The following is a 20,995-nucleotide window of genomic DNA, read 5'->3' as shown; positions in this document are numbered from 1 at the left end:
ATTCCAACATGAAAGCCACTAAAAAAAAAGCCCAGACTTTTAATTAAATAAACTTACCATACAAGGATTTACGGTGAGCACACTCTTGATAAACTGAAATAGCAGAATGCCAGGCTGTTTAACTAAACTCTTGGGGTCAGACTCAATTTCAGTATTTTGAGAACCAAATCCGCTGATTACCCATAGGTGATAGCCTTCCGCACCCCAGCTCTTGGAGAGAGAAGGAGGGGGGAAAAAATCAAAGCAATAAAAAGTTTCTTGTTATCCTTTCCTATTTTCAAATATTCCAATTCTGACATAACCAACAACACCATTATTAATAACTTCTGAAGGTTGGAGAAACCATGATGGACAACGCAGACAAGAATCATACCTTCAACTAGTACATCTCAGCCATCTCCAGTGGAAACCATCACTTCTCTCTACCTATAACAGTGCAAATACTACATACATATCTTAGCTCCAAATCCTAAGAAATGCCTACTGCTCTCTGTAACTTCTCCATTAATTTAACTGCCTCTCAAATAGAGTCATGCATTCCTTAATGACAAGGATATGTTCTTAGAAATGCACCACCAGGTGATTCTGTCGTTGTGGAAACATCATAGAGTGTACTGGAGGGGAATGAAATTTACCACCCCAAAATGTATCTCCTTTATGTGAGGATTATTTTAGGCTGATTATTTTTAAGAAACAAAAGACTCAGAAAGCTTTTCTTGTTACCTCTTCCTTAACTGCCTAAAAGAATTCAGATTAAAAAATCTGTCTCAGGAAGAGAGCTATCACTTTAGCATAACATGAACTAGGTGGCAGACAAGGAGGAACCTAGAAAAGCCTGTTTGTTGGACTCCCATCTGTGTTCTTCTGTTTCTGTATGGCCAAACAGTTGTTTTCCAACACGTGCACTCCTTTTGACCCTACCTATGAATTATCTTTCCTTCTCTTTGAAGTCCCTGACTCCCTCCACTCCCAACATCTTTTGTTTTTAGCTGAGGATGGTATTTAAGGTGGTGGCCTTGGTCATCTTGGTGGGTTATTTGGTTTTCCTGGGTTTCTCCCATGTATACATATATTAAACTTTTGCTTTTCTCCTGTTAGTCTGTCTCCTATTAATTCTTAGACCAGCCAGAAGAACCTAGGGTAAAGGGGAATTTATTCCTCCCCTACTGTACTTACACAAACCTAGATGGTATAGCCTACTACAAACCTAGGCCATAGGGTACTAATCTTATAGGACCACGTCATTTATGTGGACTGTCATTTACCTAAATGGTGTTATGCAGTACACGACTGTACAAAGAAATTCCTTACAGGGGAAGACCCATGTTACCTAGCGGAAGCTTGACAAGGAACCACCCCAAACAGATAGTTTTGTATAGAGCAAAGAACACTGGATTGGAAACTAGGAGGCTAGGGTTTTCATTCCAGCTTGGCTACCATTTTGTTGTATGTATTACCTTGGCCAAGCTATTTGGTGTCTCAGGGTATAAGTTTTCTCCTCTTTAAAATGGGAAGGTTCAAATAAATTCCCCAGGCCCAGGCAATTTTAATATTCTATAACTAGATTTCACAATAGTTCTTTTTAAAGATTGATACTTTCCCAATCTGCGAGGCCAAGAAATTAGTAACAGCAGGGGTGAGGAGGCGGGGGTCCCCTGAATTGTTGCAAAATTTCAAAAGCTTAATAGAAGTTTTGCTTTCCTATGATAAAAGTTGCACAAGCTAACTAAAATGTTTAGATTCTTAGTTTGTGACTGAAATATCAACTAAGTGAGGCTGATAACACTGGTTGTTGCATGCTGCTCAGGAACATTAATTGGTAGTTATAGAAATGGTATTTGTTCAAAAACATTTTAAAATATGGAAGTAGGGAGAGACATCGAATGGGGTCCTTGGGGATGAAAGGCTGGAAACCACTACTTAAGGCAACCATGGTGAGAAACACAAGATCAGAAAATACCTTCCTCTACAGAGCAAGAGAGAAAGGAAGCAATAAGCTTCATAGCTACTAATTTCACAAAGATGGCACATGGAGGGGCTATAGTAAGAAAACGTTTTTTATGTAAAGATAGGGGTTACACTTCACTGCTTTCTACAGCAACTCTTGAAAATAAGTAATAAATAAAAACATTGTTACAAGAGTGACTATAATTCTCCTGACATACATCTATGGAAGTTTTAAAAATATGCTGAAATACCACACACATGCATGTCCTCCAGTAAAAACACCCAAATGAGCATTTTACTTTAGATTAAAAGAAAGGAAGGGGGCTGGTCCAGTGGTGTAGTGGTTAAGTTCGTGTGCTCCGCTATGGCAGCTGGGAATCGCAGGTTTGGATCCCAGGCATGGACCTACACACTGCTCATGAAGCCATGCTGTGGCAGTGTCCCACATACAAAAGAGAGGAAGACTGGCAACAGATGTTAGCTCAGGGCAAATCTTCCTCACCAAAAAGAAAAGAAAGGAGGCCATGAGAAGTGAGTGCTAGGCTAGTGAGTCACATAAGAAATGGAGGTATGCTTTGGAAAAACCAAGGCCTAATTTCAACAGTCACTATGTTCTCAAAGACGTCAGGGGCTTGATGGACACATCTAAGCAAAACCAAAATCAAATACTGAAAATTGGGCAGCATCCTGATTCTTAAAAAAATACTTTTATCAAAACAAGAACTATATGAGTCTGCTAGGACTAAAATACCTTGTAATTTTATCAGACCAACATGAGAGAAAAAGGAAGAGGAAAAATCCAAGTTTTTTTATACCATACCAATATTTTATAGAAAGTACTTACCATAGAGTTGATCTTAAGGGGATCTTTTTTGGTTCCATCAGATCTATAACTGAAACAGAAGAGAAAGTTAATTCAAGAGCGTCCTCTAATTACATATAACAAGCTTTAATTTAAAGAAAAATCAAATTGATTTTGTTGCTTCAAAATAGAAATACATAATAACACATGAAATGTGAGACTGCTGGTTAATATACCTAGGCATATCACCGAGACACAGTCTTCCAGTCCTAAGTAACTTCTTGACAGGGTCATGTAGTTTGGGAAGGTGTGCGCATTTCATCAGGACCGAAATTCAGGGTAGTATATGAAGTCAGCAGAGATATCAACCCACTCCTATCAACCCACTAGGTTAACATACATTAAACCAATGAGATAATGTAAGTTTCCATTTTCTACTAGTTATTCATATACATGGCTTACCGCTCTTATTAGATAATAAGTTCCTTGAAGGCAGAACCATGTTGGATTTAGCCTTGAATCTAACATGCTATCATATACACAATTAGGGATTCAATAAATAAATGCACTTTTACTGAATGAACAGTCAGTTTTAAGAGGATGGATCTTCAGAGAAACAATACATTCTGAACAAATTAATTCTGAACCTTACAAACTGTTTTAGACTAAGAGTCAAATAAAGCAAAAGGGTAGCTGTATGACACAAAGTTTCTGTGTATGTATACTGTCTGGGAGATAATGGAGTAATTTTATCTAAAATTTGTCTTTATTGACTCACGCAAAATCTCCTCCAAGTGTACAAATCAGCTGGGCTCCAAACACACTCCATAAAGAAAGGCCTCCGTATTCCCAGGTCACTATTACAACACTATTGTCAGGAGACCATCTGACCAATTTAACAGCTCCTGTTTTATTCCAAATGTCTGTTAAGAAATCACAAGAAGAGTTAAAAATAAATGACAGCTATAGAAATACTTAGTATTTACTACAGTCTATATCTTCAAGTGAAATAAGCAGAAAGGTATGTCTGCTTCAAATAATGAGATGAACCCTGCTCATTTAGGGCTATTTAAAATCAGTAAGGCCATTAGCCTTGACTTGACCTAAGCAGAACAAACTCAGTGCCCAAGTGATTGATAAGAAGTAAAAGCCATCTGGCCACTATTAGCTTGAATAACTACAACTGGTGGTCTTAAAAGTCTTTGGGTTTGGGAAAATTAGTTTCTGTAAAATGTGGGATAATAGCTCCCTTAAATGATTTAACACTGAATGTCAAAAGTACTTTGCACAGTACTTTTGAGGTGTTTTAAAATGTAAAATAATATTTTACCACTATCTTCATGATCCATTGGCAATATCAGAGGGATCCAAGTTAAAATAAATTGAAATTTAATCTATTAGGATTAAGTAGGTAAACTCCAGCTTGAGTATTCCAAGGTGCTCATATCTTCTTTTAACTAATAATAGTTCTTTCAATGCCATATATAATTACTAAAGGAGAAAACTTTGTGTAGTAAAATCCAAGTTTCCTTACAACAGAGTTAAATGCAATATGCCAGCATTTCCTATCAGCAATTCAAAAGCTATCTACAGCATCACTTTCTTTAAAAATAAAATTCTTTCCATTTGCAGTATTAACACATTTTTGCTATATTTGTTACAAAGGGGAGATATACAGATTTTAGCCTACAGAAGACAGGCTAAGTTAACAGAGTAAGAACTTTTTTACTCTGCCTGTTTGAATCCTCACATTAGCACTTCCCACCATAATTCATATACATTTTCCAACCATTATACATATATTAAATCTAGTCAAAGAGATATACAATAAAATATTAATCATGATTAACCTAATCTTCAGGCAGCAGGATTACAGGAAATTTATCTAGCTGGTAACCTACAATAAATATAGATTATGATAATCTGCATAACGAGAAAAATGTTAAAAAGTAATCCAAAGACTTTGTTACAGAGTTGAACTTCCAAAAAAGGAAGATCTCCAGGAGCTAAAAGAAAAGAGAGAACTGAAAGCAAGACTGGTTAGCGCTTGAGCTAAGGGAGCCGGGGGGCGAGGTTGGAAATATAGGGATAGAAGGTTGGGATGAGCCCTAGAAATGACTATGGAGTTGGGGTTTCTCATCTCTTACAAAGACAAAAAAGGAGTCTCAGGCCAGCATGAATGAAGGAATCTGAATGGAAGCTGCTGGATCATGTAAGGACTCTGGAAGCACTGCAACCTATAAAAAATCAGCCAATGGAGCCAGAAGAAAAGAAGGAAGCCTTGTCTCAGTTCAAGATGTAGGAGGACAACAGAAGTCTCCCAACATCTCAAGCAGGTTTATAGCCTAAAGTTATATAACTCAAGGGGGCAGAATTCTCCCACAACAAAGACCACAAGAGTGAGAGTCAGTAGATAACCAAAGGGAGCAATTGTATTCCATGAACCTGAGAAAAGAGAACAATCTAAAAAACTCAACACAGTCTTGTCCAACAGAAGCAATCAACAGAACTTCCTCTAATGATGTAAACATTCTATATTTGCTCGGTCTAATAGCTAGCCATGAGCTATATGTGGCTATTAAACATTTAGATGTTACTGAGGAAATAAAGTTTTAATTTTCTTCAATTTCAATTAATTTAATTTAAATAGCCACATGTGGCTGGTAGCTACTGTATTAGACAGCACAACATAAGTATGGATAAAAAAATAAACAGATAAAAGGGTCAGAAACCACAATTAAAAATACACAGTACTCTGTTCTTGTAGGTTACAGCAAAAATTGTCCATAGAGAAAAATATCTGCAGGTTTTTAAAGGGCGTACAATAAGAATCACAAAACTTAAACAAATTTCTATTTCTGGCATGATAGCAAATTAGACACCTTGAATAACTTGCTACATTGAAACAACTAAAATGTTGAAAAGAACACTTAAACATCTCAAAACAATCAAAAATACTGAGAAGTGAGTGAGTGTACAAAGTACTTCTGCCCTGAATTTTTCTGCCAAATCCTGCAGACCCTGACTTCTATCTATCTCTGATTACTCACAGCATGTGAGGAACAGGAGACAAAGTTCAGAGCTTGGTCAAGGCAGGGAATCTAACAGAAGATATCCATGTAATGCTGGGACTATAAAGGGGTACATCCATGGTACAAGGGAGAATGAGAACTAAACTCTACCATGTGGAAGATCAAGAAACAGGATGGGACACTTTCATGTTTTGTCCATGGTACTGAATGGAAAAATAAAGAAGCTCCCCTGAGAATCTGCAACCACAAGTCAGTCCTCACTCTGATCCATAATTTGTGCAACTTGTAAAATTCAAAAAAATCTCTGAGAATATAATACAAAGAGTTCCAGATCGATGTAGTACTCCCAGGTGACTGGCAGAAACAAACACAAATCCTCTCTGGAAGAACTCAAATTCAATCTAGGTCTCAAAGCATTCACATAAGTAAGTATCCAGGAAAATACTCAGCTCTCAGTCAAAAATTCTAAAATACATAAACAAATGAATGAGAACTCAAACAACCAAGACAGCAAAAATAGAACTCAGAAAGGCTTCAGATATTGAGATTAACAGAGAATATAAAAACCATTTTTTCTATCTAAAGAAACAAAAGAATATTGCAAGTAGAAGCAGGATGCACACAGATTAGAAAAGACCTAAGTAAACCTTCTAGAATTAAAAAAATACAATAATTGAAATTTAAAACTCAATGGACAGATTAAGCAGCATATAAGACTCAAAGGAAGAGAGAATTAGTGTACTGGAAGACAGATATGGAAAAATTTTCTAGAATGCAGTCTAGAGAAACAAAGAAATGAAAAATTTAAAAAGGTTAAGAAACATGGGAAAAAGTACAACATAAGTCTATTAGATTTCCAGAAAAAGAGATTAAAGAAGAGGAAATATTTAGAGAGATAATATTTACATATTTTGTTTTCAGAACAGTTGAGAGAGAGAAATTCTCAGATCCACTAAGTCTGAGTCTCAAGTAGAAGAGAAAAAAAAAAGTATTCACCTATCACATCACAGTGAAACTGCAGAACACCAAAAACAAAGAGAAGGTCTTAAAGGTAGCTAAAGAGAAAAAGCCAGTCTCCAGAAAAGGAAATAACACTTGACTGGAGATTTCCCATTAGTATCAATGAAACCCAATGACATTGGAACTTCTTCAATGTACAGAGAGAAAATAACTGTCAATCCAAAACTGTATACCAAACCAAGTTAAACTATAATTAAATCACAAGGGAAAAAGAACATTCTCAGACAAAAAAAAAAAAAAAAGAGTTTACCACCACAAAAACTTCACTAAAGGAAATCCAAAAGGATGTATTTCAGGCAGAAAATGGTCTCGAGTGGAAGTTATGAGTTGTTAAAAGAAATCACAGCAAAAATATTGGTATTCATGTGGGTAACACTAAGTACTGTTAACAATTAAATATTCTAATGTTTAACTGAGATTACAACATGAGATACATCAGCTTCCTGCTTGAGGCTAATAAGATTTTTATTATTGAATTAGATTAGATGTAGATGGGTGCTCTTTTTTATTTGACCTTTCTTTCCTGATGCCAAACATGAGAGAAATTTGTATAGTCTTATGGCAATTATTCTTAATATGGGAGCATATCATTAACTGTACATTAAAAATGTTAAAATAAGAAGGAAAAAAAGGAGGACTCACCAGGATATTGTTTTGCTGTTAGCTCTAGCTTATGAGACAGCAGCATAGCTCCAGTGGTGTTATCTATTGTATAAACCTGCACAGAACCACTGTGAAAAACAAACAGGCTTTCAGTGGAAAAAGACAAATACAAATATGAAAAGCGTTATTATGGGAACTATTACGTTCTGCTGGTAGGAGTGTAAACTAGAACAAAATCATTTTGTAAATAATTTGTAGTTATCTCAAATTTGAATAAATGTATATTCTGTAACGTAGCAATTTCACCTCTAGATATACCCCAGAAATAGCCTTGCCTATGTTTAACAAGAAACACGTGCAACATTCATTACAGTATTGTACATAAGTGAAAAAAAGGGAAAAAAAATCTGAATATCAATAAGAGAAAGAAAAAATAAGCTGTAGTATACCATATAGCACTGAAAATGAATGAACTTTAGTCGTGCATTAAAATGGATAGCAAAAAAATAAAATATATATATAGAGAGAGAGAGAATCATTCTGTTTCTATATAGTCAAAAACATTCAAACACAGTAGTTATATACATTTGTGGTAAAGATACAACAAAGAGCTAATGTACACAAATTCCAGATTATTGACTGGCTGGTGGAGAAAGGAGAATACTAAGAAGAGGAGAAACAGAGGGCTGCATCAGCACTGGTAATGTGCTATTTCTCATGCTGGATGGTAATTTATACAGAATTTCATTTTATTATTTTTTATATCTTATATTATTTTTTATATCTATACACATGATACATGTGCTTTTGTATATATAGTATATGTAATTATTTCATTTAAAAAATCTTTACAGTGGCCAGCCCAGTGGCACAGTGCTTAAGTGTGCACGTTCTGCTTTGGTGGCCCAGGGTTCACTGGTTCAGATCCTGGGTGCGGACATGGCACCACATGGCAAGCCATGCTGTGGCAGGAGTCCCACATATAAAGTAGAGGAAGATGGGCACAGATGTTAGCTGAGGGCCAGTCATCCTTAGCAAAAAAGAGGAATCTTGGGAGCAGATATTAGCTCAGGGCTAATCTTCCTCAAAAAAAACCCAACCAACCAACCAACCAACTCTTTACAAGAGTCAAATTTTAAGGACCAGAAACCAAAACTAGAAATCTACATATTACATCTAAGCTACATTTCAAAATTGAACTAAATGATCATAAAAAATAGTGTTTTTGCTTATGGAGCTATTTTTAGATCAAAAATTTAACAGAAGTGTTGTTTTTAAAATACTTTACTTTTCCACACATTAGAATGACACTGGCTTATGACTGCTAGAATGTTCTGGCACTTATGTGCACTCCTTCGTGGAAGGAGAAGTCAGATGGTTTCCCCAAAGCAGCTATGATCCATTTCCGGCCAGGTCTGACAGTCCTCAAAGATTAAGACTGGGACTAAATAAAACATCTGCAATAATAGGCCACTTGAAGTTATCCCACAGCTTACTGATGCTTTGTTTTTAATTCTTTTCTCTGTGTTTCATTTTGGATAATTTCTCTTGTTATGTTCTTCAAGTTTATTAATCCTTTCTTCTGTAGTGTTTGATTTGGGTCTTTTCTATATCTTCCACGTTTCAGTTTAATACTGAAAAGGGACCCTCTACAACTTTATGGAGTCCTTTGTGCCACTTTCTCCTCTTTGGTGTCTGTCCTGTGAGCCCTAGCTGCTTTGGTCTCTCCAGACTCTCATTTCCACATACTCAACTCAGGAAATCTGCTACGCTCTGTCTCCCCCTCCTCATGCTGCACCCTGGAAACTCTCTCAAAGTAATTAAAGTTGGGGCACTCGAAGAGTTTTCTTAGTTTCTAATCTTTCAGGGATCACTGTCCTTTCTTGCCTGATGTCCTATGTCTTGAATTCAAAACACTTGTTTCATATTTTTGTTCATTTTCTTGGTTGTTTCAGGTAGTTCTCTGAGAGAAAATCTGATCTGCTATTCCATCTTAGTCAGAAGCCAAATGCCTGGAACAGATATCTTTCTAGACTACCTGCCCAATGAGACACCTCGCTGAAAGATGGCACTAAGTGCCTAGCAAGTATTTACTTGTTTTTGCTTTGCACTTGACAACTCTCAAGTGTTAACTCTTGGCTGCTAAGCTCTAACAAGTCAGTGAGGATCCAAATATTTCTAATGTAAGAAGCAGGTGCTAAGTCAATACATACAAAAGACTCACAATTAACCTTTGAGGTATTCTATAGTGCCTATATTCTGTAAATTATTTTTCTTTCCATTTCTCATCAGCCCATTAGGAGAAAAATATTTTTTCACTAAAAAGACACAACTTACTAATTTCAAAGCAAAAACCACATCTCTATAATAGAGATATAGCTATTATCACCGTAAGAGATCAAATTTAGCACCATTAATACTGGGACAATTCAACATTATTGCTACATGATGCCACAGGAAGTACACATCACCTAATAACAAAAACATTTAACCAGAATCTAACTATTAAACATGAACAGGCTGTAAGACACATGCCCTACAAACTGGCATCCTAAAAGAAACCTGGCTTCTTTTTTTTCCTCAAAGATTGGCATCTGGGCTAACAACTGTTGCCAATCTTCTTCTTTTTTTTTCCTCTGCTTTATCTCCCCAAACCACACCCCCCGCCCCCGTAGACAGTTATACATCTTAGTTGCACGTCATTCTAGTTGTGGGATGTGGGACGCCACCTCAACGTGGCCTGATGAGTGGTGCCATGTCCGTGCCCAGGATCCAAACCCTGGGCCATCGCAGTGGAGCATGAGAACTTAACCACTTGGCTGTGGAGCCGGCCCCAAAAGCTGGCTTCTTATAAAACTCTAAGGACATCAGCTACAGCCTAGTGTTCCAGGCAATTAATTGTGTAAGTGCTGACAGATGAGGGCTAGAAGTCACTGGTCTGTTATGTCACACAGCTACAAATCACTTTCACCCCAACCCATGATCATGCCAGAAGAGCTGTTACTCTCCCAATCAATGGAAACTGAGGTGACTGAAAGGCTGAAGGTCCAGATTCCACCTTCACTATCCTGGGGGAAGGGGAAGAGTACCTCTCCTGGAATAGACATCTAACATCTGGCCTTGCTAGACCCCTGGGTGCTAGCCCAGAATGTAAGCGATGTGGAACTGCACACCCACCACTGCTTCTGTCTCTGTGAATTTCCTCTAAATGCTGATGTGGTGTGAGCTTCCTAGTCATCTGACTGTACCTGCTCAATAAGAACCAGCTTCAAGGTTCAAGTCATCACAGGTGTTAGAGAAACCAATTAAATGCCATTATGAGGAAACAATGAGACAAATTTAGAATGTAGGACAATCTATAAACAATTCTGGACTCTTAAAAAGTTAATGGCATGAAAATAAGAAGAAAGGTGTAAAGACTGTTATAGGCAAAAGGTGAACAAAGAGAAATAAACCAAATATAAGTCATAAGTTTTGACTGATTCTGGTTGGAACAAAGGCACTATAAAAGAAATTTTGTGACAACTGGGTTAATTTGAATATGAATTGAGTATTAGATCTTACTAGGGATTTTTCATTAATTTTCTCATGTGTGATAAAGATATTGGGTTTATATAAGAGAATCTCTCTTGTTTTGGAAGCCAGGAAATAATGTAAATGTCCTTTAACAGAAAATCAGATAAATTATGGTATATTCATACACCAGAACACTATTTATAAATCAATCCAAAAAAACTATTTCAGCTACTGGCAAACAACATGGATGAATTTCACAATGGTAACTGAAGAGAAGACACAAAACATAGAATATGATTCTATTCATATAAAGTTCAAAATCATGTAAAAGTAAATTATGTTATTTAGGAATTGCATACATGGGAGGTAAAACTATAAAGACAAGGAAATGATTATCACAAAAGACAAAAGTCTGATTACGTTTAAGTGAGTCAGGGAGGGGAATGGATGGGAGCTATGATTAGAGAGTGGCAAGGGTAAAACTTCTATCAGCTGGCAATATTCTATTTATCAACCCAGTTGTGAACAGATGGGTGTTAATATTAGAATTGTTTTGTAAAACTATGAATATTTGAATTATGCACCTTCCTATAAGTTGCGGGTTTGTTTGGTGGTTTTTTTTTTTTTGGTGAGGAAGACTGGCCCTGAGCTAACATCTGTTACCCATCTTCCTCTTTTTGTTTGAGAAAGATTGTCACTGAGCTAACAGCTGTGCTAATCTTTCTCTATTTTATATGTGGGATGCCACCACAGCATCGCTTGACGAGTGGTATGTAGGTCCACACTCAGGATCTGAACCTGCAAACCCCGGGGCCACCAAGGAGAGTGTGTGAACTTAATCCCAAGGAGAGTGCGTGAACTTAATCACCATGCCGGCCCCAAGGATGTTTTTATTTTACAATGTGAAAGTTAAAATCTAAATATTCTTAAATCTATTTTTAAAACTGAACTGAATCAGTAATCCAGAAAGTTCCCACAAAGAAAATTCTAGGCTCAGATTGCTTCACTGAAAAATTTGATCACACGTTCAAAGATGAACAGAGAAGAGAAAGAGAGGAACCCTTCCCCAACTTTTTCTATGAGACATGTTAACCAGGAGAGGAAGAAGAAGAAAATCATCAGCAAAATGCACTCATGAACATATATTTAAGAATTCTAAACAAAATGTGACCAAATCAAATCCATGAACATGAAAAAAATATAGGCTTTTCCTTCTTTCTTGTACTAAGTTAAATTTACTTATATTTCTACATTTATCTCCTCAATAAGAAGCAGTGTGTTGAGGATGAGGATTCCCCACTTTACAAAGAGATTACCGACAGTGCAATGAAGGCAGTAATTTATAACGTGTATTACTTATACTAATAAAAATATTTTAATACCTAACTTATGCAGCTGGAGATTATACTAGATATATATTTTATAGAACCACTAAGTTTTTCTGTAAAGGCAAAATGGAATTTTGCGTTTAAGAGTTCTGAAGACTAAAAAGCACTACACAATGTAAGGCACTAGAAATATCTGATAGAATCTTTTTATTTGAGCCAAAATATAAACTTGACAAAGTCAGTTATCTTTGTTGTTTCCTAATGTATCACAAGTGCTTAGAACTGTGCCTGGTACATGGCAGACACAAAGATATTTGTCAAATGAATAACTGGTATGCAACTTTACTTCTTAAACCTGCATTATCCGAATTAAAGCAAGAAACTAATTTATAAAATTCGCTAAGGCACACACACTAATTCAAAGGCAACGTCAATACTGATGTCTTAAAAAGAAAGGATTATTTTAAAAAAAAGAAAAATATCTTACTGATCCTTTTTTTTTTTAAAGATTGGCACCTGAGCTAACATCTGTTACCAATCTTGTTTTTTTTTTACTACTTCTTCTTCTTTTCCCCAAAGCCCCCCAGTACATAGTTGTATTTTCTAGTCGCAGGTCCTTCTGGCTGTGCTATGTGGGATGCTGCCTCAGCATGGTCTGATGAGCAGTGCCATGTCCACGCGCAGGATCCAAACCAGCAAAATCCTGGGCTGCTGAAGCAGAGTGCGTGAACTCAACCACTGAGCCAGGGGGCCGGCCCCTGTGATTCCCTTTTAAACAGTACCTAAATTTTAACTGATTTGCTCTTTTAACTTGTAACTCAACTTCCTACCACTGAAGAAAAGCTCACTTTTACAAATTCAAATGCTTAATCTCCAAAATGTGCCCAACTTTAATTTGTTGGCTTCAAATTAATAAAATACTTTTGAATTTTATATTAAGGCTGACTCACAAGTTATGACGGGCATGACAAAGTTTACAACTATGTTAAGAACATCTCATGTTTAAAAAAACAAACTATTTCTGGCATAACTTTTAAAATGCAGAAGTCTATACCAATTACCTTGCACAACCAAATGCCATTAGTCGATACTTGTTATTTACTGCTACACAAGTTCCATCAACAACATCTTGTGGCCAAACTCCATGAAGCTGCTATAATAAAGAAAAATAGTTAAGGTTTAAAAAGTGTTCTCCAAAATATACTGTAACCAATATATTTCTCCTTTAATAAACATAGTTTCATAAGGCTTTATTTGGTTTCATGTGCATAGGAAAATATCCCATCAGGACTATCATCTGAATTTTCTCCCCAAATTTCACTAAATGGTTCAATAAATATTCCCAAATGAGCTCAGTCTAGTACCAGCTAATCTATTTACAAAATAATAAAAAAATGGATATTTGATCTTCAAATCTTTTCTAAAATTCTTGATAGCAGAAACTGCATCTAACTTGCTTATTATTATTATTCTCATCATCTAGCACATACGCAGAGTTTAACGTCCCAATGAGTGGAAAACAGTAAATTTTATGTGGTCTATCCTTTAGAAGCAATTCATGATTTGCAATTGCTTACTATTCTCTATTACTCCTTTGCTTTATGGTATAATGGTTGATAGCATGGTATCTTGCAGCCTGACATAACATCTCATTGTCTACCACTCACTTGCTTAAATGATTATTTGGCCTTTCCAAGCTTCTGTTTCTTATCTGCAAATTACTCACCTCTTAGAGTGTTTTGAAGATTAAATGAGAACATACATACATGTAAATCACTTAATACAATGCCTAGCATTCAACAAGTTAAGCATTCAATAAATAAAAAGCTTAAATCTTAAGCTTAAATGCTATTTAATTCTGAATATAAATACAGAATAGATCAGCTCCATTGTCTTTTTTTATTTGTAAAATCAAGAGTACCTTACATTATAAATTCTAAGGCAAAAACTATAATGACTGTGAGTTAGTAAGCACTAAAAATAGCACACTACAATACAGCACTTTTATTTTTGGATAATCCCAATAGTAAACATTAGAGAATCCAATATAATTACAATTCTGTTTGAAATGTAATACTACAGATTTTATTTAATTCCCAAATGAGTTATATATTCTACTATCTAAACATGGAATATCTGCTTTTTTTTTTGCAGGAATTTTATTTATTTTTCAATTTTAATAATAAAACTAGACATTATTTTAGATAACAAAAAATGGTAAAGATAGCATTGAGCATTGTTTCTCTGGACCACTGCTTCAACTGAAATTCATTCATTCACTCCCATAACAAATATTTTCCAGATGCCCACTATTCTCATCAGGCACTGCTCTAGGTGCTGAGGATACATGGCAGGGATTCAAACACACCAAAATCCCTACCTGTATCCCTGCCTTACATTTGTCAGGAGACTGACAAGTTAAAAAAAATCACAATGTGTCCTGGAGGGTGGTAAAAGCAGTTACAGGAAAGAGAGAGTATGGGGGAAAGATTTAATATTAAATGGTTTTCCCTATGAAAGTGTCTTTTGAGGAAAGTACTGAAGAAGATGTAGGAAATATAAAGGCCCTATTGTAACAGCATTTCTGGCATGTTCAAAGAACATCAAAGATGGAGTGAAGTGGAATGGAGGAAGGAAAAGTAGTAGATGAGGTAACAGGTAGAAGGCCCGATTTATAAGGCTTTGAAAGCCACTATAAGAACTTTGGCTTTTTCTCTAATTTTTATTTGGGTAGTCACTGGAGTATCTTTAACTTCTTTAACCTTTTCTATTTATGAACTATAATACATCAGAGAAGAATGCACATAACAAAAATGTACACCTCAGTAATATCACAAAGTAAACCCTTGTGGAGTTACCACTCAGGCCAAGGATTATCAGTACTCAAAAGTCCCCCAAGTGTCCCTCCTGATCAATAAACCCTCACCCCTACAACAAAAGTAACCAATATCCAGACTTACGTGGTAATCACTTCCTTCTTTTCCTTTAAACCATTACCACTTAAAATATGTATCCATACAAACTCTAATTCAGAACTGCCTATGTTTTTATTTTTCCTTTAATTTTATAAAATAGAGTCACAGTACGTATTCTTTTGTGTCTAGTGGTTTTCACTCAACACATGTGTGAGATCCATCTGTGTTACTGGATCTAGCCGTGTTTGTTCACGCCACTGGGCTTAGCTCACTGGGCCTCTGGCCTCCCCTAGCCTGGTAGTGCTTTACTCTCGTTTGTTCTCCAAAGCCCTTAAGTACATTAAAAAAATATTTTTTCTCCAGCCTTTCTAGTTGTCCTCAGCAGGTTTTGTCCTAATTATCTAGGTCTACTGAAGGGTTCTGAGCAGAGGAGCAGCATAATCTGACATGTTTTAATACATCTTTAAATGTATTAAACAATGCCAAATAGAATTTTTCCAAAGCACTTAAATAAATGCCTAATATAAATATGACATTAGTGTATTTCCCAATTACTGGTAATACATATGTTGTTTTCTTGTAATTTATAATTTTTATTTATAACTTATTTAATAATGTCCATCTATTTTTCATTATTTTTTTAAATCCTTAATTTACTGGAAAAATTTCTTTAACCAAGTAATAATAAAAGCTGATACTCAGAAATGAGTCAATCACTTCTTCAGCTCTAATATTTTTGTTTTCAGTAAAAACACTTAAATGCTTAGCATACATCAACAAAACAAAAAGGCAAGCTACTGAACAGAAGAAAATAATTGCAAATCATGTATCTGATAAGGGGTTAATATCCAAAATATGTAAAGAATCCATATAATTTAATAGCAAAAAAACTCCAAAACAATCCGATTGAAAAAATGGGCAGAGGATCTGAATAGACATTTTACTAAAGAAGAGCTCAGACAGGCAACAGGTACATGAAAAGATACTCAACATCACTAACAATGAGGGAAATGCAAATCAAAACCACAACAAGATATTACCTCACACCTGTTACAATGGCTATTATCAAAAAGAGAAATAACAAATGTTGGCAAGGTTGTGGGAGAAAATGGAACCCTTGAGCACTATTGGTGGGAATGTAAATTGATGCAGCCACTATAGAAAATAGTATGGAGGTTCTTCAAAAAATTAAAAAGAGAACTACTATATGATCCAGAAATTCCACTTCTGGGTATTTATCCAAAGAAAAAGAAAACACTAAATCAAAAAGATATATGCACCTCCATGTTCACTGCAGCATTACTTATAATAGCCAAGATATGGAAACAACCTAAGTGTCCATCACAGATGAATGGATAGAGAAAATGCGATATATAGATACAATGGAATATTATTCAGCCATAAAAAAGAATGAAATCTTGCCATTTGTGACAACATGGATTGCCCTTGAGGGCATTATGCTAGGTGAAACAAGTCAGACAGAGAAAGACAAATACTGTATGATCTCACTTATATGTGGAATCTTAACAAAACAAAACCAAACTCATGGATACAGAGAACAGATTGGTGGTTGCCAGAGGTGGGTGAAATAGGTGAAGGGGGTCAAAAGGCACAAACTTCCATTTATAAAATGTATAAGCCATGGGGATGTAATGTATAGTAATAGTGACTATAGTTAATAATACTGTATTGCATATTTGAAAGTTGCTAAGAGAGTAAATCTTTAGAAGTTCTCACCACAAGAAAAAAAACCTTTGTAACTAAGTATGGTGATGGATGTTAACTAGACTTACTGTGATGATCATTTCTCAATATGTACATATATCGAATCATTATCTTATATACCTGAAACTAATATAATGTTGAATGTCACTTATACCTCCAAAAAAACCCTAAAAAATCCCAAACATAATTACAAATATATGCACCTTGTAAAAAAAATTAGATTCTTCAGAAGCTTATTTTTATTCTTATTTATATATTGACATGTTTTGATCACAAATGTATTATTTAGTAAATTACCATTTGAATAAAGTTGTTAATGGAAAATATTTTATTAGGAATCAGAAAGCTGATACGATGTAGAGAAAATATGCCCTTCAAAACTTAAAATCCTTTCCAGTTTAAAAGAGCAGACTGAACATGAATATTTAGCTTCTTTGACTCTTAAAACACCAATTTTTGTAACAGAAAAGATTTTTTTCAAAAAGCATAAACTGGTAAGGACAAGAATGGGAGAGGAGGTAGCATCAAAAATTTTGGAAGCTGAGAAGCATACGGATGAATAAAATCCTTAACTGGCAGTAAACAATGTTGAGAAACAGTTAAATTTACATTGTAGGGTACACAAAAGGCTTGGGAATTTAGATGTCTCTGAAAGGCTGAACTAAAAGCAGGAGGATTGGCTCAAAGCCTACTTAAGCAGCTAAGATCATCTTAGAGTACCTCCCAATTTGAACAGCTAAGAAATACCCTACCTCCAATCCAACAAAAAAACTGGAGAGTTTTCTTTGGAGAAAAACAAAACAAAAAAATCCCAGTGGTCTCTAGACCACAATGAAAACAGGGATAAGTAAGTGAATGTTTACATGCTGAATGTGGTCCCTCTATGCTAACACTGGATACAGAGAGGGCAGGAAAGGAGATAACTCAGTTACCTCCTGAAGCATGGTGAAGATCAACCAAACCCAGAGAGGTTCCAATGAATCCAAATTTTTATTTTAAGTCTCTGTCACAGTAACCAAATTCATATATTAATCAATCATATATTAACCATTAACTATGAAAGAATCTCATCCAAATAAAGAATAAAAGGAATCCTCAGGATGAGGATGATGGAGAGCCCAAAAGTACAATTGTGTTAAAGGTATGTATAGTGAGCCACCAATCCAGTTGGGAGCACGTGAGAAGGTTCCAAGAGAAATTTCTTCAAGAAGATGAAATGGACAGAACACCTAACGTGTTTGAAAGAATCAAGCGGATATTTACATAACCAGCAGACAGTTTGAGGTTGAGTTATGGTATGTACATAAAAACTAAGCAAACGTAAAGAACAATTATTAATGCCCAGGGGGAGGGGAAATCTGCAGTAACGGAAAAATAATCATAACTTATCATATGGCTCAGGTACTAATGGATTTTACATAGCAATAACAATATAAACAATGAATAGTAATCTAATCAAAATCACAATAATCAAATTGAGAAGGTGAGAAGAATATGAGTGTGGTGCCAACAAGGAAGAGGAAAGCAAGTGGTCATTTTCCACAGTGGGAAGTCAATGAACACAGCCTAAAAACTAAAAATTAAAGGAAATATTCAGATTATTGAAAATAAATATCAAAATAAGCAGTAAAGGAATAAAAAGTAGTTGCCTCTGAGAATGAAACTGGGCCCGAAGAGAGCAGGGAGGAGGGCAGGAACTATCATTTTTCTTCAACATGTCTAATACATTTGTCTACTTACACTATTTATATGTATAGTTTTGATTAAAAAAATTAATTGACAACCATCACTAAAATCTCAAATAAGGAAAATGGCGGAGAGATTTAATAACAAAGACTAAAATTAATAAATGTAAAATAAAGAAAATAAACAAAGTTTTAGTAAGTCATACCTCTGCAGTAAATCTACTCGACACCGGCGTAATAAATCCAACTTTACCATCGTTAAACACAACAGCAAAACCATCAAGCGTGGCACAGTATTCCATGTCTCTGATGTGCACATCTGCAAAGCCCAAGAATGAACCTGCTGATGAAAAAATAAGTATGTGAAATATGAATACAAATACAGTAAATAATTCCCTCACATTTTTGCTTGCAAACTCTGTAAGGACAGTTAAAAGGACAAAATAATGAACTAACAACACTAAACAACTAAAGTACTCCTTCCTATTGACACACACACACTCCTCTCTTGCATAATTAATTCCAAAGTAGAAAACTCAATGTTCATCTGTAGAAAATGTCTATATCAAATATTAAACATCTGGTTCTACCCCATGCAGAAAGTATAACTACCTCTAGATGACTGCAGATCTACTGAAAAGGGTACTGTGCAAAGATTAATAGCTTTCCTTCCATTTGTCATTCCTTCCCAGTGAATAAGATGAAGAAGTCCATCAGAAGTAGCAACCAGGAGATCTTCCAATACAGACTGCAAACTGTAGGGAAGTAAGCAATTTAGAATCAATTACCTTTTAAGGGAGCGTACTGGGAAAGCAATGAGTAGCAATATAACTGCTCTGAAGAATATTCTTGCAGAGAAGATCAAGAAACTACTTACAAAACTGCCATTTATCTAAAATATAGCTATATTACAGCTTTATCTATGTATAATTCAATCTAGAATCAGAAATTGTGGAAGAAATGAAAGACTATGGGTGGCAATAGTCACAGATGGATTAAAAACTAGAAATACTGCAACAGCAAATTAGAAGATGGAAGGATAAGTGATAGCTGACAAGAAAGAAAAGAGGCAGAGAAACCATAAAAAGAACTTATGACAGGATGACAATCTGGAGCCGTGAAGTATAAATCTAACAATCCTCTAGCACTGTCCAACAGAACTTTCACCAGCAACGGAAATGTTCTATATCTGTACTAACATGGTAGCCACTAGCCACATGTGGTGATTGTATGTTTGAAATATGGCTAGTGTGACAGGAGAACTGAGCTTTTAATTTTGTTCACCTCTAACTAATTTAACTTTAAATAACTTCATTTGACTAGTGGCTACTGTATTGGAGAGCACAGTCCTAGACCACTGGATTTCTAGGGTATTATTTAGTCTCGCATTGTTCATTCATTCAACAAACACTTATTAAACCTGTGCTCTCATGACAGGTGCTACGTTGTGTGTTGGAGATTCAAAAGTGAATAAAACATGGTTTCTCCCTTCAGAAGACATCTCAGTTGACTAAGTATTGAAAAGTAATTATGGAGTATGATCTCAGCACTTATTGATACGTGCAAGGAGATTTAACATTTACTTACCTAATGGCACATAAATGCCTACTTGGCTTACTCTTATATGCCCAGCCCCTGGGGCAGTACTAGTTTTATCTGGCATTAACTATTTGTGGGAAGAAGCAAAGAAGAGGAGAAAGGACAAGAGAAAAGGTGAATCCATAAATAAGACTGCAAAAGTACTGGCAGAGGAGCCAGCCCAGTGGCATAGCGGTTAAGTTCAGCATGCTTTGCTTTGCTGGCCTGGGGTTCATGGGTTCAGATCCTGGGTGTGGACCTACACCACTCATCAAGTCAAGCTGTGGCAGCACCCCACATACAAAATAGAGGAGGACTGGCAAAGATGTTAGCTCAGGGCCATTCTTCCTCACCAAAAAAAAAAAGTACTGGCAGAGAGAAAGAAAAAGAGACCCAGGGAAACCAGTGGAAATTAGTATCAAGAAAGCTAATGGAATAAGATGGATTTAAGAGTACTCAAGAATATCACATGCTATAACAAATTTAAGTATAAGAAAGAATGAAAAATGCTGTGTCTATAATATATACTCTATTACATACTATTAAATTTCCTTTCATACTTAAGAAGTTAAGAATGTATTTCAGAAATATTTTACTCCATAATGATGAAAAAAATGTTGTTAATGTTTTAATTCTTAAACTAAACCTTCAATTCTTTGGAAGGTTGAGTTCAATCACTCATTTCCCAAGGACTTCAGACAATGAATAATCTATTGCATTTTCTTCCCCAATTATAAAAATACTGAAAAAGATTAATGTATCCCCTTACCCAGCTTCATCTCTTGAACTTCAGAGCATATGTAATCAATTAAAATTCCCAGTTTATAGAAAGTTCACCTTTTAA

At 35.5% G+C, this 20,995-nt stretch overlaps 1 protein-coding gene across 3 annotated transcripts in view; it reads right to left on the bottom strand.

The window, feature by feature from the left end:
- The window catches only part of RIC1 (RIC1 homolog, RAB6A GEF complex partner 1), a 143,968-nt gene that overhangs the window by 26,821 nt on the left and 96,152 nt on the right, over nucleotides 1-20,995 (bottom strand). For 2 of the 3 annotated variants that reach the window (XM_014860736.3, XM_014860737.3), the window contains exons 5-11: nucleotides 19,186-19,328; nucleotides 18,780-18,916; nucleotides 13,310-13,401; nucleotides 7,444-7,532; nucleotides 3,528-3,672; nucleotides 2,792-2,840; nucleotides 58-210 (exon numbers count right to left, since the gene is read on the bottom strand). In XM_014860736.3, the coding sequence (XP_014716222.2) occupies nucleotides 58-210; nucleotides 2,792-2,840; nucleotides 3,528-3,672; nucleotides 7,444-7,532; nucleotides 13,310-13,401; nucleotides 18,780-18,916; nucleotides 19,186-19,328 (808 nt within the window). The remainder of the gene's footprint in view (nucleotides 1-57; nucleotides 211-2,791; nucleotides 2,841-3,527; nucleotides 3,673-7,443; nucleotides 7,533-13,309; nucleotides 13,402-18,779; nucleotides 18,917-19,185; nucleotides 19,329-20,995) is intronic. The other variant, XM_014860738.3, reaches the window with a different exon arrangement.

The sequence above is a fragment of the Equus asinus genome, chromosome 23, assembly GCF_041296235.1.
Source record: "Equus asinus isolate D_3611 breed Donkey chromosome 23, EquAss-T2T_v2, whole genome shotgun sequence".
Classification (NCBI taxonomy): domain Eukaryota; kingdom Metazoa; phylum Chordata; class Mammalia; order Perissodactyla; family Equidae; genus Equus; species Equus asinus.
This window is presented reverse-complemented; position numbering and strand designations above follow the sequence as displayed.